At 60.9% G+C, this 21,542-nt stretch overlaps 2 protein-coding genes across 2 annotated transcripts; both read right to left on the bottom strand.

Annotated features, from left to right (window-relative positions):
• Positions 1-734: 734 nt before the first annotated feature.
• C3H11orf42 (chromosome 3 C11orf42 homolog) lies at positions 735-3,956 on the bottom strand. The gene is made up of 3 exons (XM_078390281.1): positions 3,767-3,956; positions 2,036-3,064; positions 735-899 (listed from the first exon to the last, which is right to left on the bottom strand). The coding sequence occupies exons 1-3, from the start codon at positions 3,954-3,956 to the stop codon at positions 769-771; spliced, it is 1,350 nt and encodes a 449-aa protein (XP_078246407.1). The 3' UTR covers positions 735-768.
• A 9,483-nt stretch (positions 3,957-13,439) lies between these two features.
• LOC110078101 (uncharacterized) lies at positions 13,440-21,266 on the bottom strand. The gene is made up of 4 exons (XM_072993329.2): positions 21,123-21,266; positions 19,402-19,940; positions 18,076-18,308; positions 13,440-17,603 (listed from the first exon to the last, which is right to left on the bottom strand). The coding sequence occupies exons 2-4, from the start codon at positions 19,791-19,793 to the stop codon at positions 14,596-14,598; spliced, it is 3,633 nt and encodes a 1,210-aa protein (XP_072849430.2). The 5' UTR covers positions 19,794-19,940; positions 21,123-21,266; the 3' UTR covers positions 13,440-14,595.
• Between the last annotated feature and the right edge of the window lie 276 nt (positions 21,267-21,542).

Below are 21,542 nucleotides of genomic sequence, written 5' to 3'. Positions count from 1 at the left end.
TTAGACCTGGAGGCTGGGAAGCCACCCTCCTGTGGTGGTGGAATGGGGGGGGGCGGTTTCCCTTCCTGGGCGAGCGGCATTGGGACCCAGGGCTCCAACAACATGAGTGATCTGGTGGGGTCCAGAGTGGGGCTCAGTCCCTCGCCTCCGTCAACCGCAGGGTCCATGTTCCCCATTGAGTCAGAGCAGACCCCCCCCCCCTTCATCTCTCTCTCTCTCTCCCCTCCAGAGACCTGCATGTTTGCTGCCATTGGTTCCAGTGGCAGAGCCAGGTTTTCGGTCCGGATCGGTGCCCCCTCCCTGCAGCGGAGTAAACCAGGGGCCTGGTGTGGATGATGAGAAGGGGGGCAAGGTGGGGAGGGGGATGAGGCTGGGGCAGAGGCCTTGGGGACCCTCAGAGCCCAGGGCTTCACAGGCCAGCCGGGGCCAACCGTGACCTTGGCATGCAAGGAGCCGACCAGCTGCCCGGCAGGCAGGATGGGCTGCAGAGCCCCCTGAAGGCAGCCGCCCCGTCCATCCCTTCTGGACCGCCACCTCGGGCTTCCTCTTTCTCCTGCTGCTGCTGCTGCTTTGGGGGCCTGGGGGCTGGCTCCTCTCCTGCCCCCCCCAGGACCCTGCTTCCAGCCCTTTGCCTGCCCACCCCATGGCCGGCTTTCCGCCCCACCCCGCCCCACCCCACCCTCACTTTCTGAGCTGGGGGCAACCAGAGGGCGGTGTGTGTGTGCGCGCACAAAGGCTTTTATTGCTCGTGGCCGTCTGGGACGCTGCTCACTCCTCCGTGTCGCTCTCGGCCCCGACGCTCTCCAGGAGGGGCAGCGACATGGAGTGCCTCTCTGGGTCGGCCAAGTTGGCGCTGGAGGCCCCGATCCTGGGAGGGTGCCGCTTGAATGGCCATTTCCCTGGACAGGCAGAAAACAGGGTTGGGTTGCGGTGTTAACAAGTGTCTGAAAGTTTCCTGGGAGGTGGGGGAGGCTGTGTGGTCCCGCAGGTGGAGTTACCCCACCCCAAAAGCCCCACCTATGGTTCTCCCCCTCCCATGGCGGGGGCGGCTTGATTAGCACCCCTATGCCTTTCCCACAGAGGTTCTTGTGGGGCTGCAGCGTGGGAAAGAGACCAAACCCCGGGTTCAAAGCCCAGAGCTGTCCTCCCAGGAACGTGTGTGTTTGGGGCGGGGGGGGGGGGGAAACAGGCACATGTGGAGGGAGGAACGTAGTGAGCAAGCCAAGTCCTGTTTGAGGAGCCTGCCCCCCCTTCCTCTGCTCCCCCACTACTCCATGCCCCCACCCAGAGCCATTGGGGAGACCTCCTCCCCTAGGAAGGGGAGGCCTGGCTTGGCTGCCCCCCCTCCTACAAGCAAAGGGCAGATGGGCTGGGACCCCCTTCTTGCGCCGGGCCAGACCCCCCTCCAGGGGGTCCCGTGTGAGGCACCCACAGAACAGAGAGGAACCCTGCCCAGGGAAGGGCTGCACGTGGCCGGAGCGGAGCTGTGTGGCCCTTGGGGGGGGGGGAATAAATGGCACCTCCCCAAAGAGGCTCCCTCGGGGCGGGGTAGGTTTGCCAGCCAGGTGTGTGTGTGCAGCAGTAAAGGGCCTGGAAGCCCACCGCCCTTCCTCCCTCCCTCCATGGGCACCCCTGCCTTGTCGGCTCTCAGTTGCCTTCAGGCCTCAGGGAATGAAAGCCGCAGCTCTTTCTGGGCTTGTGAGGGCACCGGCAAGGGTCTCCTCTGAGAAAGGGCTTGAGGGGACTGGCCTGTGATGGGGCTCCTCTCACAAGGCCAACCCCCCCACACACACCCTGGCCCTCTGCAGGCTTGCCCCCCTCCCAAGGACTTCCCAAGGCCCCTTGTTTGAGAGGGAGACGCCTGCCAGGTCTCATCACCGGCACAAAGGAAGGCAGGACCCCCCCCCCAGCGCTCGTGCTGCCCTGCCGGCCTGCGGGTGGCCCCGAGGGACCCTCACCCACCCCTCTGGATGGGGAAGGGTCTGCAGATGGCAGTGGCTGGTCTTCCTCTGGCCACGGGTTCCAACCTCCTCACCTGCCAGGGCCCGGGAAGGCCTGCCCAGGGATCTCCACCGCTTCCGCCGGGTCGCGGCTCTCTCGGCGGGCAGAGGGGGCTCCGGCGGCATCTTTGGAGGAGGGGGCTCGAGCACAGCCATCCTCACCCAGGCGGCTTTTGCCGGCAGGCGGTGGCCCATGGGCTTCTGAGAGCCCAGCACCCCCTTGCTGCTGAGGGCAAACTTCAGGCAGGAGAAGGCCACGGGGATGGGCTGGTCCTGGTGGAAGCTGCGGTGCTGGTCCCCCTGGGTGACGCTCAGCACCAGGCTGCTGCAGTAGAAGACCTCGTAGACCACGTAGATGCTGCTCTGGGCATGCAGCCACGGCAGGTCTGGGCGCAGGGCCACCGTGCCCGGCCGCAGCGCCAGGAAGGCCACTTTCTTGTGGACCCCGCCCATGGCCAGGCGGATGCTCCGCAGGTTGCCGTCCACCAGCCGGGTCTCCTCGTAGCGCGACTCTCCGCGCACCCGGGCATGGTACTCACGCGTGGAGTGGCCCACTTCCCGGGCGGGCGCCCCCCCTGGCAGGAGGCTTTCCAGCGGCCCAACGGGCACCAGGCAGCGTGGCCGCCGCAGGAGGTGTTGCCCCAGTTGTGGCTTCTTGATCAGAACGGTCAGCAGGTCGTAGGAGGAGGCGTCCTCCAGGAAGGGCACGGGCACCACCGTGGGCCCAAAGCGCTCCTCAATGACCTGATGGAACAGAACACCCCCCCCCCGTGGGGGAGGAAGGAAGGAAGGAGGCATCACGGTCTGTGTGCAAGGCCCTCCCCCTCCACGCTCCTGCTTCCCCAGCCACCGGTGCCAGCGGGCAGGGGTCTCAAGGGCAGAGCGGCTGGGCTGCTGAAGGTCAAGCAGTGTGAGAAGACCCATCAGCGTCTGGAGCCCCAAGACCGGCTCGCCTGGGGCTCCCGCTGCTGTCCGGCAGGAGGAGGGGTTGTAGCCATGATTTCCAGGGTCACTCCCGCCTGGTTCCTGAGACAGGAAGGCCGGCCAGAACCCCAGCGGCTGTGCTGGAATCAAGGCGAGCGAGGAAGGGCAGAAGCCGAGGGACGGCAATGTCCAGGCCGAGGGCGCGCCATTTGCTGGTCGCCACACACCAAAGCTGTCCAGTCAGAGAAAGCCACTTCCTCCCCCCCCCCCTTTTCAGGTCTCTAGGGCTTGGGTGCCCTTTGTCCACCCCATTGGCTGCCCTGCAGGCCTCAGACAGTCAAGACTGGGGCTGGGGTGGGGGGCATTCCTGTAGGCCTTCCCCTTTCCCCCTCGGGGAGGGCCCGGCTGTGGCTGATGGCCACGTGCTAGAGCCACCACGTGCTGCAGAGCGTGGGCCGCTGCCTGGTCCCACACCCCTGTTTGGTCTCCTATTCCTCCAAGGACTGGGGTGGGGGGGGGAGAGCCATGGACTCTCTCCGTAACCGATGGACAGGACACCTCAGAGGAGTCTTTCCTGAATCATCCTGGGGAGTTCCTTTGGACCTTTCTGGGTGCAAATCAAGCTGGAGCAGAGAGGCTGTATTGGGGGGGGGGGGGGGAGGGGGGAGGGGGAGGGGTTGCGGCTTCTCTGCCCAATATCAGCCTAGAAAAGTGTAAATGGGAGGAACTGGACTTGGTCTGGGGTTCCCTCCGGGCCATGGTGTAGCCACCCCCTCCTGCAAGAGCTGCCACGTGGGGAGGGGAGGGGAGGGGAGGGGGGAGGGGGGCCCTGGGCTCCCCACTTGCCTTGTCTCGGATCAGCTCCCAGTTGGCGTCAGCCTCCCCGATCGCCAGCACTGGGGTCCTGCCTCCCTCCATCTTAAGTGCAGCCCCGCACTTATGGCCTTCAGGGGTCCCGGAGGGTGGGTGCCGGGGGCAGGCATGGGCGTGGGTGGAGGCAGAGACAGCAAGTGGGGGCAGAAGCTCTCCCATCTCCCCCCTGTCTTGGGGGGCCGTCGCCACAACAGCAGCAGCAGCAGCAGCCACAGCAGGGGGAGGGTCAAGAGCTGGGCTGTGAGGTCACAAAGGGCAGCTCCCCCTGACCCAGGCGACCGGCTGCCCTTCCAGCCCCAGAGGAAGCCGGCTGGAGCACCAAGGCCTCTTCCCCCCCCAGCCCGCCCCCCCCCATACGGCTCTCCTCCTCCTCCTCCTCCAGCCATGGCTGTCTTCTGGGTCTCTTCAGTGTCACAGTGGAAGAAGCAGCAGCCAGCCAGCCTTCCTTCCTTCCTTCCTTCCTTCCTTCCTTCCTTCCTTCCTTCCTTCCTTCCTTCCTTCCTTCCTTCCTTCCTTCCTTCCTTCCTCCCTCCCTCCCTCCCTCCCTCCTTCCTTCCTTCCTTCCTTCCTCCCTTCCTCCCTCCTTCCTTCCTTCCTTCCTTCCTTCCTTCCTTCCTTCCTCCCTCCCTCCCTCCCTCCTTCCTTCCTTCCTTCCTTCCTTCCTTCCTTCCTTCCTTCCTTCCTTCCTTCCTTCCTTCCTTCCCTCCTTCCCTCCCTCCCTCCCTCCTTCCTTCCTTCCTTCCTTCCTTCCTTCCTTCCTTCCTTCCTTCCTTCCTTCCTTCCTTCCTTCCTTCCTTCCTTCCTTCCTTCCTTCCTTCCTTCCTTCCTCCCTCCCTCCTTCCCTCCCTCCCTCCTTCCTTCCTTCCTTCCTTCCTTCCTTCCTTCCCTCCTTCCCTCCCTCCCTCCCTCCTTCCTTCCTTCCTTCCTTCCTTCCTTCCTTCCTTCCTTCCTTCCTTCCTTCCTTCCTTCCTTCCTCCCTCCCTCCTTCCTTCCTTCCTTCCTTCCTTCCTTCCTCCCTTCCTCCCTTCCTCCCTCCTTCCTTCCTTCCTTCCTTCCTTCCTTCCTTCCTCCCTCCCTCCCTCCTTCCTTCCTTCCTTCCTTCCTTCCTTCCTTCCTTCCTTCCTTCCTTCCTTCCTTCCTTCCTTCCTTCCTTCCTTCCTTCCTTCCTTCCTTCCTTCCTTCCCTCCTTCCCTCCCTCCCTCCCTCCTTCCTTCCTTCCTTCCTTCCTTCCTTCCTTCCTTCCTTCCTTCCTTCCTTCCTTCCTCCCTCCCTCCTTCCTTCCTTCCTTCCTTCCTTCCTTCCTCCCTTCCTCCCTTCCTCCCTCCTTCCTTCCTTCCTTCCTTCCTTCCTTCCTCCCTCCCTCCCTCCTTCCTTCCTTCCTTCCTTCCTTCCTTCCTTCCTTCCTTCCTTCCTTCCTTCCTTCCTTCCTTCCTTCCTTCCTTCCTTCCTTCCTTCCTTCCTTCCTTCCTTCCTTCCTGTTACATACAGCACTGATGTTACCTGTCTGTCATGGGTTTGGAGGGAAAGTTCCATCCTATGGAGAGTGGAAGGCGGGACATCAGGAGGAGGGGCTGTACTGTATATATATGTGATGCGTGTGTGGAGAAGTGGAGACGCTGGGATGTGAAGAAGCAGCAGCTGGGAAGAAGAAGCTGGTGTGGGAGTCTGTGTGTCAGACAGGGTACTACTGTGTGTCAGAGTACCAACCTGATAGGTTCAGGTGTCTGAATGGTTAGCCAGAACTGATAGGTTCAGGGTCTGTGCTTCAAGTTAAGGGTTCTGTGTGAACCAAACTGTATGCATGTATGAATGAGACTAAGCCACGTTACTATATCTTATTCACCTGATCATTTTATTTTCCCTGTGTGTTGTTTTAAATAAACCTTATTCTTTTATTTGTTGAAAATCCATCCCTGGTCTGTGTGACATCTTACAGGGAATGGTTGGTGGCAGCTTAGTGTAACGTGTGGCAGATCCCAGTAGGTCTGGGTTTGTCACATTGATTGGTGTCCAGCGTGTGGGATACGACTGGTCCAGTTGTCCAGTGGTCCAGCAAAGCCTTGGCAAGTGTGCCCAGAGCAAGGGGGGTCTAGTCAGGGACAATCTGAGGCGCGTAGGTAATCTTCTAGGTGTACCTCACGGGGAGGTGCGCTAGTAGAAGAACGTGCCAACTGGGGAGACTAGATTAGGGTGCTCTGAGGCAGCCTGTTTTGGCGGGAAAAAGCTGAGGCAAAACTGTGAAACAGCAGTGATCTAGCCTGCCTGCTGAGAGGCCCAGCAGAGGGGGGTAGACTCTAACTCGCTACAGTTGCAAGTAGTGCTGAAGGACAGCAGCAATCTATAGGGAAAGCTGGTTCTGAGGCAAAAGGGAAAAAAAAAGTGGTCGTTTTATTTTGAGGCTTGACTTTTTAAAGCAGCCTGTTCTGGGGGGGGGGGATTATGCCCTTGACTCGAAGCCAAATGGCAGAAATGGGTGAAGTGAAAGACCCCCAGGTAGACCAAGGTTCTGAGGATGAATTTGGCTCAGTGCAAGGTGACAGCACGGGAGAACAGAACCCAGAACTCAGAAAATTGCTCATAGCCCAACAGCATGAACTGAGGATGAGGCAATTTGAAGTGGAGGAAAGATTAGAGAGAGAAAGAAGGGAGGAAGGGAAAGAGAGAAACAAAGGCAATTTGAAATAGAGAGACAGAGAATTGAATTGGAATTGCAGAGAGAGAAAATGGCGTTTGAATTAAAAAAATTGGAAATGATGAACCAGAACAATAATAACAATAGGGATTCTGAGGGAGGCCAATTGTCTAAGGCTGACCTGAAGAAATTCCCTGTGTACCACAAGGGAGATTGTCCTGAGGTGTTCTTTTCCTTAGTGGAAAGAGCGTTTGTGGACTTCTCAGTGAGGGAAACTGAGAAGATGACCATCATGCGATCTTTAATCAGTGGTAGCCTGGCTGAGGTTTATTCAGAGATGCCACAGGAACTGATGAGAGATTTTGCAGAGTTTAAAAAACTGGTGTTTGCAAGACATGGGATAAATGCGGAACAGCTGAGGCAAAGATTCAGGTCCCTCACAAAGAAACCAGAGCAGACTTTTACCCAAGTGGGGGCTCAATTGGTGAGGCTGCTAGAGAAATGGCTATCTCAGGAGGGGACAGAGACCTTTCAGCAGCTTAAAGATTTGATAGCGCTGGAACAGTTCTATTCAGTCCTGCATGGGGAACTGAAATTCCAGGTGAGGGAAAGGAAACCTAGATCTGTGGCCGAAGCAGCAGAGATCGCAGATTTTATTTACCAGATAAGAAAGCCCTTAGGTGAGGAGAAATCTGTAGGAAACCTAAAGAAACCTACAGCAAGTACTCTCAGGGACCAGGGAAAAGCCAGCAAGGGGGAGGGGCCCATGGTGAAGGGAAGCCCTCAGACATAAAACCAAGACCTCAGATTTTGGAGGGAAAACCAAAACAAGAGGAGAAAGACTCAAAATACACCAGAAAATGTTATTTCTGTCAGGGAAAGGGCCATCTAATCTCAGAGTGTGAGAAATTAAAGCAGCTAAAAGGAATGGTGCCTCAGGATTCGAGTGGAACCAAGCCAAAAGCTGTGTTCTGTGTCCAGAAAGAGCAAGGCTCATTGTCACTGAGGGAGCCTGTTGCCATGGCTACTCAATCTGGAACAGCTACATCTGCTGATCAGGCTGAGGAAAATGGTCCTCTTGTAGAGGTCAGGCGCTGCCTACTGGTGAGAACAGATTCTCAGTTGTTTGAGACAGCAGGGGTGGACGTAGGAATACTTGACCGTCAGTATCGGGGGCTGCGGGACACTTGTTCCCAGGTGACCCTGTGCCATCCAGATATTATTCCTAGGGAATATGTAATCCCAAATGAGAGCATGAAGGTGGCAGGGATTGAGGGGCAGGTAATCTCACTGCCAGTCGCGGAAGTACCTGTCAACTTTCAAGGCTGGAGGGGAGTTTGGCGGCTAGCAATTTCATCGACTCTGCCAGCAGCCGTGCTCGTGGGAAATGACCTGGCTGAACATGTGAAACGGGTGCTAGTGATTACACGTTCACAAGCCACCACGGGGACAGTTCAAGGGGGTAATGATGAGCCAGAGACGGAAGCAGAGGGGAGTTCAGAAGCTGTGGTGGAAACCTTAACCACAGACAGCAGATTTGGACAAGAGCAAAAGGCAGACGCCACTCTCCAGAAGTGTTTTGAACAGGTGACTGACGCCCAGCTAACACCTGAAACCCCAGTGAGATTTCTGGAGAAAAAGGGGATTTTGTATAGAGAGACCCTGAGGAATATCTCAAAAGGGGGAGATGGGATCAGAAGTCAGCTGGTGGTACCTGAAAAGTATCGCCCCATGATCTTACAAAGGGGGCACTCTGACATGTTTGCTGCACACTTAGGGGTGAACAAAACACAGCAGAGAATCACACAGAATTTTTACTGGCCTGACATAGGGAAGCAGATCAGGGAGTTCTGTAAACAATGTGATGTGTGTCAAAGGCAGGGGAATAGCCGCGACAGGACAAAAGCAAAGTTGTGCCCTTTGCCTGTGATTGACACTCCGTTCAAATGCATAGGGGTGGATATTGTGGGACCTTTGCCCAAGGCCACAAAGAGGGGGAACAGGTTCATTCTCACCATTGTGGACCATGCCACGAGGTACCCTGAAGCCATTCCCTTGACTAACATTGAAACTAACACAGTGGCAGATGCCTTGGTGGGGTATATGTCCAAGATGGGATTTGCCTCAGAAATAATCACAGATTTGGGCGCATCGTTCACATCAAAGCTCATGAAACGCTTATGGCAAATCTGTGGAATTAAGCACAAGGAAACCACTGCCTATCATCCTGAAAGTAATGGGTTAACTGAGAAGTTCAATGGGACTCTAATGCGCATGATTAGGGCTTACTTGGCAGAGAATCCAAACAATTGGGACCAGAAGCTGCAATTCCCTTTTGTTTGCTTATCGATCAGTGCCACAAGCCAGTACCGGGTTCAGTCCATTTGAACTTTTATTTGGGAGAAGGGTGAAAGGGCCCCTTGATTTGATCAAACAAAATTGGGAGCAGATCACCCAGGATGACCCACAAGACGTTGTGACATATATAGACTCTTTAAGGAAAGACCTAAAGAGAAACCTAGAGCTAGCAGCAGAGACCCTGCAAGCTCAAAAGGTCAGAAAGAAAGATTGGGATGACCAGGAAGGCAGGGAGAGGCACTTTAACCCAGGGGAGGGAGTGCTTTGGCCTAGGCTCTGCAAAGAGAACAAACTGCAGCTGGGTAGCCCAGAAATAAACTATTTGGGTCACATGGTAGGGGGAGGAGTGATAAAACCCCTGGAGGCCAAAATAGAAGCTGTTCGTGATTGGCCCAGACCCAACACCAAGAAAAAGGTCAAATCATTTCTTGGGTTGGTGGGCTACTACAGAAAGTTCATCCCGAGGTTTAGCGAGATTGCGGCTCCGCTGACCGATCTGACGAGGAAGACGGCTGATGACCGCATCCCGTGGACCAGCGACTGTGAGGAGGCGTTCCAGAGGTTGAAGCAGGCGCTCATCAACTATCCAGTGCTGCGTGCTCCAGACTTCGACCGGGAGTTCATCATCTACACCGATGCGTCTAACAGCGGGGTAGGAGCAGTTCTGTGCCAGGAGGATGAGAATGGTGACCAGCATCCAGTGTCCTACCTGAGTAGGAAACTTCAAAAAGGTGAGAGACATTTGGCAACCGTGGAGAAGGAGTGTTTGGCCATAGTCTACGCGATCCAGAAGGCCAAGCCTTACATCTGGGGAAGACATTTTGTTCTGTGCACTGACCATTCACCACTGCAATGGTTAAAGACAATGAAAACCCCACAATAGCAAACTTATGAGGTGGGCTTTAAACCTACAGGACTATGACTTTGAAGTGAAAGTGGTCAGAGGGTCAGTGAACTGTGTTGCTGACGCCTTGTCAAGAAGACCTGAAGAATGAAGACGGCGAAAGAACATGGACTATGTATATATATTGATGACAAAAAGTTAAATGTACCTGTTTTTTGAACTTGGTTTGTATGAATAAAGGTAAATTGATGTAATGTATATGGTAAATGTTTAAATGCCTAATTGCTATGGTTAACTTAGAATGTAAGTATAAGTAAGTATGATATGGTATGTATAACTGTTGTTGTGTGTTTTATCCAGGTTGTTTTTTGGGAAAAAGCACCTTAGCTTTCCCCCTACAAAACAACTTATAAAGAGGGGAGGTGTTACATACAGCACTGATGTTACCTGTCTGTCATGGGTTTGGAGGGAAAGTTCCATCCTATGGAGAGTGGAAGGCGGGACATCAGGAGGAGGGGCTGTACTGTATATATATGTGATGCGTGTGTGGAGAAGTGGAGACGCTGGGATGTGAAGAAGCAGCAGCTGGGAAGAAGAAGCTGGTGTGGGAGTCTGTGTGTCAGACAGGGTACTACTGTGTGTCAGAGTACCAACCTGATAGGTTCAGGTGTCTGAATGGTTAGCCAGAACTGATAGGTTCAGGGTCTGTGCTTCAAGTTAAGGGTTCTGTGTGAACCAAACTGTATGCATGTATGAATGAGACTAAGCCACGTTACTATATCTTATTCACCTGATCATTTTATTTTCCCTGTGTGTTGTTTTAAATAAACCTTATTCTTTTATTTGTTGAAAATCCATCCCTGGTCTGTGTGACTTCTTACAGGGAATGGTTGGTGGCAGCTTAGTTAACGTGTGGCAGATCCCAGTAGGTCTGGGTTTGTCACACTTCCTTCCTTCCTTCCTTCCTTCCTTCCTTCCTCCTTCCTTCCTTCCTTCCTTCCTTCCTTCCTTCCTTCCTCCTTCCTTCCTTCCTTCCTTCCTTCCTTCCTTCCTTCCTTCCTTCCTTCCTTCCTTCCTTCCTTCCTTCCTTCCTTCCTTCCTTCCTTCCTCCCTCCCTCCCTCCCTCCCTCCCTCCCTCCCTCCCTCCTTCCTTCCTTCCTTCCTTCCTTCCTTCCTTCCTTCCTTCCTTCCTTCCTTCCTTCCTTCCTTCCTTCCTTCCTTCCTTCCTTCCTTCCGGGCGCAGTGTGGAGCTGCCTGTCTCTTTCCTTTCTTCCTCCTATTCCATGCGGAGCAGAGGTGAGAGGTGGGGACGGGCACAGCCCTCCCCAGTTCTGGGCAACTGACCTGAAACCAGAGCGCTAGTTTGCATGCACGGGATCTTTGACAGGGTTGGTCGGAACGTGCACAACTCTGTGCAAGCACACTGGGGGGGGGCGGGGCAGAAATTCTATTCTCAGCCTCGGAAGGCCCCCTTGCCCCCACTTCTGTGCAGGGCAGATGATTTTACCTTCCTGAACAAAACTGGAAGGATGGCAGAGTGGGTGTGCCATGCGAAGGATCCTCAAGCCAAGCCAGAATTTGAACGGGAGACCTGACCCCCCCCCCCTTCTGAGGCCCACGGCAATGTGCTGCCGACCCTGTCCCCGGCAGCCCACCCCTCACCTCTGCCCTGTGGGGGACGGTCAGAGTGCTCCGGGCACACACGGTGGCCTGGGCCCCTTTCTGCTTTTGGGTGGCCACCAGTGCTCACAAGAAAGGGAACCGCTAAAAGTGTTTACCCTTCTGGCCCAGAGCATGCGGGGTGGGGGTGGGGTGGGGAGGGCTGCACCAGTTAAAAATAACGCCAGTTCTCATGACGCAGGGGACACTATTTTTGCCCATAAGGTAATAATAGCATCTGAACCAACGAGGAGACTTTGACGAGGCAGCTTCTCCACGGATGGAGGAAGAAACGCCAGGGCCAGCACGAGTTTGCCAGGGAAGAGGAACCTCTGCCTGTCAGCTACTCTGGGTTTGTGTGCACATGTGCGTGCGCGCACATGTGTGTGTGTGTGTGTGTATGTGTACACATACACAAACATACTGTACTTTTTCTCTGTGTGTTTAAGTACTTTATCTTTCAATTACTCTTTATGTTTATGGCTTTACCCCCCAAAACAATGTATTTTAAGGTGGCTTGATGTTTTAGCTACATGTTAAATGTGTTTTAGTTATTTCATTTTGGCCTCCAATGAAGGCGATGAAAGGAGCACAGGACCAGAACATGTTGGGCTCAAAAAGAAAAGAAAAAAGAAACAACACCAAAACAACAACAACAATAAAATCCTGGCTTTTCTGAGACACTTGATGCCTGGTTGATCCCTTCCAATTGTTGGAAGCGTCTCTGATTGGGAGAGGATAAAATGAGGATGCTAACCTGACTAGGAAGACATGGTCCTGGGCGGGGGGGGGGGGGGAGAGGAGGGGGGAGAGAGCAAAGTTTGCCTCCGTGGAGGAGGAGAGAACGTGGAGGTGATTGGGGCCTCCTTCCTGCCCTGTTCCTGGGACTCCCAGACAGCGAACCCTCTTGTGTGACCCCACAGGATCAGTTCCAGATGGCCCCAAAGCACCAGGGTAGCAGGGGGTGTGAAGCTTCTCTCCCCCCCCCCAACAGTCACCTAAGTGCCCCACTGCTGGACCAGAAAGGACACGCACGGATTGCCTCCGGTGTGTGTGTGTGTGTGGGGGGATGTAGTGAGCCTGCTATAGGGCAGTGTCTTAGCTGCATGGCAGGAGACAGGGCAAGGGTCCAGCCAGACCAGACCAGACCAGACCAGCCCACCCCGGGGAGCTCTTCTGCACCAGCACCCCATGATCAGAGGCAGGCTGGGAGGGAGGCACCTCTGCCAGGGCTATTCGGTCACCATTCAAAAGTGGGTGCTGTGGAAGGCGTAATAACTGGCCCATGTTAGTAAAATACAAGGAAGAGGCTGGATCTCAGCCCCAAATCTCAAATCCACTCCTGGCCTACAAGCAGGTAACAAAACGCTCCTATTTTTTTTTGTGTCTCTCTTTAGATCAATCTCTGGGGGGAGCCTTTTCTCTTTGACGCCTGCGTAGGCACCTATCCATGCAGGACCATGAACGCACCCACCCACCCACATCCACTCACCTGCCCCATTCACCTGCCCTCCCTTCTCCTCCCCACCCCACCCCCGGCACCCTGCCCTCCACCAGGGCATCTTTGGGGAGCAGCTCCTCTGCCCCTGCCTCGTTTCGGGGGGGGGAGGGAGAGGTGGCTGCATGTGCCACAGAGCCCCCCCCCCAGGGGCCCACCACCTCGACTGCCCACAGAACCTCTTGGTCCACGTGCCGTTCCTTGAGAGGAAGGCCCAGGCACCTCGAGGGGGCCAAGACGCTTGAGAACTGCAGAGCCGGGAGGGGACTTCCCTGGATCATTCTGCCCGGACCTTGTCAAGCAAGCGCAGCCGGGAACCGAACTCCGAACCTCTGGCTCTGCAGCCTGGAGACCTCCTCAACCATGGGGCTCTCCAGCAGTGCCTCCTCCTCCCCCCCCCCAAAAAAAGAGGCTGCAGAGGGCGAGGAGGGTCTCTCGAGCACTGCATGCATGCGTGTGCATGCGTGGAGGGAGGGGGCACAGATTCAACTTCCGAGGGGACATCCTTCTAGGGATCCTGTTCACAGCTTGGTCCTGAGGAAAGAAAAGGGTGGGGGAGGGGCTTTCTGAGACCCCACGAGGCTCCTCCTTGCTCCCCCCCATTGTTTGGCATGCTCCCCACCCATGCCCAAGAGATGCCAGGAGAAGAGCTGAGTGCAAGTTGGACCTTTATTGAGGACAGAAACTTTGCAAACCCCTCACAGCCCCACGGCATCATCATCATCATCATCATCCATAGCCCTCCCCCTCCCTCCTCTCCAGCAGCCATGACGGCCAGGGAAGCCGGGTGGCCCCAATGTGGAATGACCGGGGAAGGGAGCAGTGAGGCAGGCGTGTGGGGCAGGAGCCCCTCTCCGAGGAGGGAGAAGGGCCCCCTGTCCTGCCCCACTTGCCATTTTTGGTATCAAGAGTTTCCCAAAGCCCTTGCAGCGACTCAGCCTGCGATTAAGACACAAAGGAAGCAAGGCAGCCATGGTCAGTGGTCACAGCACCGGGGTGCGGGTGGGGGCCAGCTGGTCAGCCCCAAGCCCTCCAGGCTCCCCACGAGGCAGGGCTTGAACCATGAGCACAGGCACACTCCTTCCCTCCCTCCCTCCCTCCGCTCCCCACCCCACCCCACCCCACCCCGGCCATGGGCAAAAAGCAACTGCAGCAGCAGCCGCCAGAAGGGTAAGAATCTGGAGCTCCTTGCAAGGAGCCAAGTGGGCACCAGCTGCCCCACAGGGAAAGATGGGCTTCCAGAGCAGCCGCTGCCCCCCCCACCCCCCGGTCTGGCAGGGGGCTTGGAGAGAGGGAGAGACTAGGCGTGGGTGCCGGGCGTGCCTAAAGCTAACTCAGCACCCTGTGGGCAGGCGAACCCTGGCCGAGGACCCTCGACAGAGCCCAGGCCAGACCGTCTCTCTCCCCCTTGCCCCCCGCCGGCCCCAGTTCTTGGATGGAGGGGCCCCCACTCAGGCAGGCAGGCCGGCAGGCCCCTGGCTCCTTCCCCCCCACTCAGACCTCCTGGGAATTCAAGTCTTAGCCAAGCGCAGGGCAGTCCCAGACTAGCCTCGGTGGGGGAAGCTTTGGATGCCCCACGAATCAGGGCCCCACCCGACGGGCAGCCTCTCCGGCTGCAGCCGAGCCCCCCCCCCCCATCCTCCATGGCTGACGAGATGGATGGAGACCGCCCGGCCTGCAGGCACTCCAGGCAAAGAGGAGACATGAGCACCCTTGCTGTGCCGGCGGCAGTGGCAGGGGGGACACACATCCAGGGTGGGCCCACAGGAGCCCGGGCCAAGGTACCCGCCTGCCCCAGGGAAGCTTCTCAGAGGGGCGTCTCCTGCTTATACTCGTAGCCACAGGTCGGGCCTTCGAACTGCAGCTTGATGGCGGCCTTGAGGTGCAGGTGGGGGTCCAGCAGGTCGAGGGAGGGGGCTGGTGGGGGGCCCGGTCCGGCGCAGAGCTTCTCCTGAGCGGCCGAGGGGTGGCCGGTGGCCAGGGCGGCCTGGCGCCGGCGGGGCAGTGAGTGCTGCTGGATTTGCTGGGCAAAGCTGAGGCTGTCGATGGGCACCGTCTGGGCCGTGGCCAGCGAGTGGAACGTGGAAGAGGTGGCGCCCGAGGAGGAGCAGTGGGACGACACCTGGGATTTGCAGCGCTCACCCCCGACCGAGTCCAGGGAGGCCGAGGGGGAGCTGCCCTGCTTGCCAGGGGTCACCGGGCTGCTGGCCGAGCTGCTGGCCGAGCCCCGCGGCGGGGAGGCGGGCGAGGGGGCTCCAAAACCCTCCAGCAGCCTCAGCACGGCCTGGTGGCCCTGCCTGGCCGCCATGCGCATGGGGGTGCGCCCCGCCCGGTCCAACACGTTGGGGTTGGCCCCATGCTCCAGCAAAACCCTCACCACCTCGGTCTGGCCCTCCTGGGCGGCCACAGCCAGGGCGGTGGCCCCCTGGTGGCAGGTGTGGTCCGAGCGGGCCCCCCTCTCCAGCAAGAGGTTGGCGATCCGGGGGTCACCCTGCCAGGCGGCCAAGTGCAAGGGCGAGCGGCCCTCCCGGTCCGGACTGTCCACATCGGCCCCGTAGCTCAAGAGCAGCCGCGTGGCCTCCACCTGGCCCTGCCAGCAGGTGACGTGGAGTGCCGTCCGGCCTTGGGAGTCCCGCCCTTCCAGGCTGGCCCCCGCCTCCAGCAGCAGCTCCGCCATCTCTGTGCGTCCTTCTAGCAGCAGCAGGTAGAGCAGCGGGCGGCCCTCTGCGTCGCACAGGTTCACCTCCGCCCCCTGGCGCAGAAGCAGCTCCGCCGTGGGCCGGTGGTTGCCCAGCGTGGCCAAGGAGAGGGCCGAGAGCCCGTCGTAGCCCTGGTGGTCGAGGGGGGAGCCCCGCTCGCATAGGAGCCGCACCACGTCCGTGTGCCCTTCCTGGGCTGCCAACATCATTGGGACCCGCCCGTCACGGTTGGTCTCAACCACGCGGGCCCCCGCCTCAAGAAGTGTGGCACAGGTCCTTGTGTGGCCCTGCCAGGCCGCCAGGTGCAGGGGGGTCCAGCCCAACCCGTCCCGGTGGTTCTCGTCCAGGCCCCGCTCCAGCAAGGCCCTGACTACGGCTTCGCTGCCCTGCCCGGCGGCCACCCCAAGAGCCGTCCGCCCTTCGCTGTCCAGCACGTCGATGGACGCCCCCCAGAGCAGCAGCGTGTCCACCACTGCCCGGTGGCCCATGGAGGCGGCGGCCAAAAGGGAGGTGCATCCAGTGCCGTCAGCCTCATCCACGTCGGCGCCGGCGTCCAGCAGCAGTTCAACCACGTCCACGTGGCCTTCGTAGGCCGCAACGAGCAAGGGGGTCATGCCGTCCCGGTCAGCGTGTCCCGGGGAGGCTCCATAGTCCAAGAGCAACTCCACCACTTTGGCATAGCCACGGCTAGCGGGGACGCACAAGGCAGCCACCGAAAGGGCAGTGCGTCCATCCACGTCAGTGTGGTCCACGTGAGCCCCGTGGGCTAAAAGCAGGGCCACGATTTCGCGATGCCCCATGTAAGCAGCAGCAATGAGTGCCGTGCGCCCCTCTGTGTCAGCCCGGTTGACATCTGCCCCGTGCTCCAGCAGCGTGGCGACAATGTCCTCGTGGCCGCCCCAGGCAGCCGCTCTCAGCGCCGTCCTCCCCTCCGCATCAGCACCGTCCACGTTGGCGCCAGCTCGCAGCAGGACACCCACGGCTTCACTGTGGCCCCCCCAGGCAGCAGCGCGCAACCCTGTCCAGCCCTCACGATCCGGGCGGTCCACGTTGGCCCCGTGGGCCAGCAGGCACAGGAGGACCTTGGTGTGACCCTGGCGGGCAGCCAGCGTCAGGGGCGTCTGTCCGTGGCGATCAGGAAGCTCCGTTTTGGCCCTGCGGGCCAGCAGCAAGGCCACCACCTCGTGGTTGCCGCTGTGGGCGGCGCTGGCCAGCAAAGTCCTCCCGTTTGTGTCCCGCTGGTTGACGCTGGCCCCGTTCTCCAGCAGCAGCCGGACGGAGTCCTCGTGCTCCAGGGCGTGGCGCAAGGAAGGCCCGGGCCCCTGGTGGCCGATGCGGGCCCCCGCCAGCAGCAGCAGCTCCAGCACCGGCGGCTCCACCGGCAGCGGCGTCTCGTCGGACTCCAGGCAGCGCTCGACGGGCGCCCCGCACCAGACCAGCCACAGGGCCAGCTGCCACGGCTCCATGCCCAGCTCGGCCGAGAGGAGGTGGCGGGCCAGCTCGTGAACCTCCTCGGGGCTCAAGCTGGGGGCCCGGCAAGAGGCACTCATGGCGAGCAAGGCGTGCCCGCGGGACGGGCGGCAGAGGTACTTCTGGGTGCAGTGCTTGACGTCACAGAGCCATTCGGCAAAGCTGGCGTGGAAGAGGAGGCAGGCGCCCCCGGGGCCCTTCTGGAGCAGGGCCCCCAAGGCAGACAGCAGGTCCTCAAAGGCCGCCCACGAGACCGGCTGGCGGGTCCAGAGCGCGGCGTGGAGCTGCTCCGGAGGCAGCGGGCGGGGGGCCGCCAGGAGGGCCTCCAGCAGGGGCCGGACACGGTCAAACTCGCGCCCGGGGAAGAGGCGCTGGCACAGCCAGAGGTAGAGGCCGTAAAGCGTGCCCGGGATGTGGCGCACCTCGCGCAGGGTGACCAGCTCCCCCGCCACGCCGTCCAGCACCCGCTCCAGGTACAGCAGGCAGCCATTGCTCTTGATGTGCAGCTGGCTCAAGGCCTCCGCCGTGTCGCGGGTCAGGTGCCGCCGGAGCGCCTCCTCACGATCCAGCCGCGCCAAAATGTACTGCTGCACATCGCACACCACTGGCTCCCGACGAAGATCGTCCAGACACAGTCGCTGGAATCCTGCAAAGGGGGAGGGAGGGAGGGAGGGAGAAGAGGAAGGGTGGAGAAGTTTGAACAGGCCACCCCTCGACAGAAACAGGGAAAGAATTAGGGTCCTCCGCCTGCCCCGCCCCCCCGCCCCCAAAGTGTGCCCTGACATCCCAGCAAGAGGAAGCCTGGGCTATCCAGGTAGAGGGTTTGGCAATTAGGGTTTGGCTCTGAGGATGCGAGCCGATGTGCCACCAAGGCCCATGAAACCGCCTTTTGGGAACGGGGCTGCGCAATCCCCAGGCGTGCCCCTGGCCCGAGGCGGGCGGTCCTCGCCCACCCAGCAACCCGAAGGCTCGCTCGGCCAAGGGGCCCGCCCCGCCCACCAGAGCATGCTGAGGAATGGAGAGAGACCCCCTTGCAATCCCACCCTTGGTGCCTCCAGGCTCGCGACCCCCCACCCACCCTCCACCCCAGGGGGCCTCTTCATCCTCCTCCTCCTCACCAGGAAAGAGGCCCAGCACCCCCTTGCTGTGGGAGCGGGCGGTGCAGACCAGGAGCAGCCAGGGGGGCAACAGCTGGAGGTGGCTCCCCAGGAGCTGGGCGATGGTCTGGCTGGGCCCAGGCGGAGGGGCCCGATCCTCTCCACGGTTGCTCTTGCCCGCGTCCAGCGCGTCCACCACCATCAGCAGGGGCTTGGGAGGAGGGGGCAGGTCCAGCAAAGGAAGCAGCACCGCTCTGGGGGGTGGGGTGGGGAGGGAGGGAGATGGAGACAAGGTGAATTGGCCTCTCGAGCCCCCTCCTCGGCACTCCCAGAGAGAGAGCCCCCTCTCCCCCCAGAAGGACCAACTGCCATCCCAGAAAGCCATGGCCTCCCCACCCCCCCAGGTAGTCGCAGTGGCCCGGCCACCCGGCTGACGGTCTGTCTGCAGAGCACCGGACGGAGGGATCCAGGGCCCATCGAGGCTGCTTTTTTCCTCCTCCCTCCCAACCTCGTTTTCCTCCAGAGTCCTCTCTTTCTGGCTGCAGGCCTCCAGGAGGGCAGGAACTCCGGCTGAGACACTCCCAGGTGCTTGATGAAGAAGGTGGGGCAGGACATCGCTTACAAACTGAGCCCCCCCTGCAGGGAACCTGCCGGGCTGCTCTTCGGAGCCCCCTCCCAAACGACGAGAGGGGGCCTGATGCTGGGTCTCGCTGGCCAACCGGATGCCCAAACAAAATTAAGCACCAAAGATGTGAGCACACAAAAGTACGCTCCCCCCTCCAGGTCACCCACCCACCCAGCTGGTCCTCAGAAGGACCCCACCCGGGGTACTGTCAAGACTGTCAGCGCCCCCCCTTTCCTCCTCCTCCCAACTTTGTTTATAAGCCACGTTGATTGGTGGGTGGAGCTACATTTTGTGGCAGTGAGTTCCATAGTTCAACGACATACTGGGCAAGGGACCTCTTTCTTTGAAGTATCCTGCATCCTTGGGGGGGGGCTGGGGGTGGACTTTGGGTAAGAGGCACCCCCTTCCAACTCCACTTTCCTTGCCCAGCTCCGGCTTTTCTCCCTCTTGGGGGTTTGTTTCCCACCCGGGATCTGGCCGGTGGCTCGGATCCTGGCTGTGCCCACCCCTTGATCTCTTAATGGGCAGGCCGTTTGCACCGTGTTGTTGGTCGCACAGTTGGAAAAATGTGAGCCCGATCCCCAATGGCTCAGGCTGAGCAGGATCCGGCCCAATGAGTGGCAGCAATCAGAAGGACTTCCTCCGAAGGGGGAAGTGGAGTGAAACGGAGTGCCAATTAACCGGGGGGGGGGGGAGGGAAGGGTCTGCCCCCCCCTTCTTACCTCCGGAACGCTTCGTCGGGGTCCTTCTTGCAGTCGGACGTCTCCAGGGCACGCCGGGCATCCGACCGACTCAGGCGCTCGCGGTACCCGGGCAGCAGCGGGCAGTGCTCGATCTGCGCCACCAGCCGCAGCAGGAAGCCGCACGGGGAGCAGGTGGTGGCATCGTGGGACTGGCAGAAGTGCCAGGCCAGGGCGGCCTCGCCCAGCTCCACCCGGCGGCCCACTTCGGAGGTGGGCCAGAGGGCTTCAGTGCAGAGGGCCGTCTTGCCGCTGCCCGGCCCCCCTGTGATCAGGACGCCCCCGCCCCCCTCCAAGCTGAGTGCCAGTCGGCCCAGCGCCCACTCCCGGCAGTAGAAGGCCTTGCCCCGCAGGAGGCTGCTGGCGGGCTCCATGCCAGGCCCGGGGGCATGGCGGAGGTGTGGTGGCTGCAGAGATGCCCAAGCAGGCGGCGGGGCTGGATCCGAGGGCAGCCGCGCCAGGAGGGGCGGGGGTGCCCCAGGAAGGCCAAGGCGGGTCTTCTCTTGAGGAAGGCAGGTGACCTGGAGCAAAGAGGGGGGGAGCGTGCATGAGACCCCCCAGCCCGCAATGAGGTTGCAGCCCCGGTGTCCTCGCCTGCCGGCAGGCAAAAGGAAGACACCGCCAGCCCCGCGCGCGCACCCCCCCCACCCCACCCTCTCCGACCGGACCCTCTCGCCTCCCCTTACCAGCCCGCTTCCCTCCCTCCCTTCCTCCCTCCCTCGCCTGCAAGAAACCTGCCAGGCAGAGGCAGGCAGCGACTCTTCCCGGCCCCCCCCCCGCCGCCGCGGATGCTGATTCACCGGCTCCCCGCCCTGCCCCTCCCTCCCTCCTGGCCCGGGCAGGCAGCGCCGGTAGGGATCCTCCCCCGCCCCCCCCCACCCGAGAAACGGCCGGAGTCGGGGAGGGAAGGAAGAGGAGGAGGAGGGGGCCCCCGGGACGGGGGGGGCTCCAGTCTTGGGGCGGGGGGAGCAAGCCAGAGGGGCGGGGGAGGGATGCCTCCTCGCAGGGTTGGCCGGGGACCCCTCCCCTCCCCTCCCCCCCGGGACCCCCAACCCCTTGAGCCCCCTCTTCCTGCAGCTGGGAGCCGAAGAGGGGACGGGCCCGGGCCCGCAAAGGGGGGGGGTCGCGCCCGGCCGGGGCAACCCGTGTCCGGGAGGGTCACCCTCTCTCCCCCCTCCCCGGCTGGGGGGAAGCCCTGAGGACTCCCCCAGCAGCCCTGGGCAGGAGCAGCACCGCCCCGACCCCGCCAGGCAGGCCGCCCGGTGGACCGCCCCACCCCCACCCCGTGGCCGAAGGAAACCCCCCCCCCCGGGCGACCGTTGCCCCCTCCCCCGCCCCCCCACGCGCCAAGCCGAGGAAGGGCACGGGGGGGCAGGGCAGGGCAGGCAGGGAGGCCACCCCCGGCCGTGGAGGGGGGGTCTGGAGAGTCGCGGCCCCCCCACACATACACACACACACACACCCAAGGCTCAGCCGTGTTCGGGGGAGGGGAAGCAAGGCCGCCCCCGCCGGGTTCCGTCCCCGGGAGGACGCGAGGGTGGGGTGGGGGCTCGGATGGGCTCGGGGGTCCCGGCGCGGCACGTGGGCTGCAACCGGCCGGCCGGCCCGCCGGCGGAGGAGGGGCGAGGTTTGCAAGACGGGGGCCTCCTTCCTTGCCCCCCCTCCCTCCCGCCCGTTCCCCCCCCCTCCCGGCGGCTGCCCACCTGCGCTTTCTCCTCTGCTCGCCGGGCGGGCTGCTTCCCCCGAGGGTCCGGTCCGGTCCGGCCAGGGCAGGGCAGGGCAGGGGCGCCCCGCGGCCGCCAAACTTCCGCTCGCTCCGGCCAGACAGGAAGCGGTGGCGGCGGCGGCGGCGGGCGGGCAGGGCGACCCGTCCCTCCTCCCTGCCTCCCTCCCTCCCCGCCTCCCTCCCTGCCTGCCTCGGTCCCGGGCGCCCTTGAGCACGTGCCGAGCGCCGCCCCGCGAGGGGACCCGGGTGCGCGCCCCCCCGCCGCCTCCCGAGACGCCTCGCAGGGCCCCCTCCTGCAGCCCTCACCCCCCCAACCCCACCCGCAGCCGGCGTTCGCCCGGCGGGGAGGGGGGGCGACCGGATTCGGCCCTCCTCCAGGCGGGCAGCTCCGCCGAGC

Source organism: Pogona vitticeps, chromosome 3, assembly GCF_051106095.1.
Source record: "Pogona vitticeps strain Pit_001003342236 chromosome 3, PviZW2.1, whole genome shotgun sequence".
In the NCBI taxonomy this organism is placed as follows: domain Eukaryota; kingdom Metazoa; phylum Chordata; class Lepidosauria; order Squamata; family Agamidae; genus Pogona; species Pogona vitticeps.
This window is presented reverse-complemented; position numbering and strand designations above follow the sequence as displayed.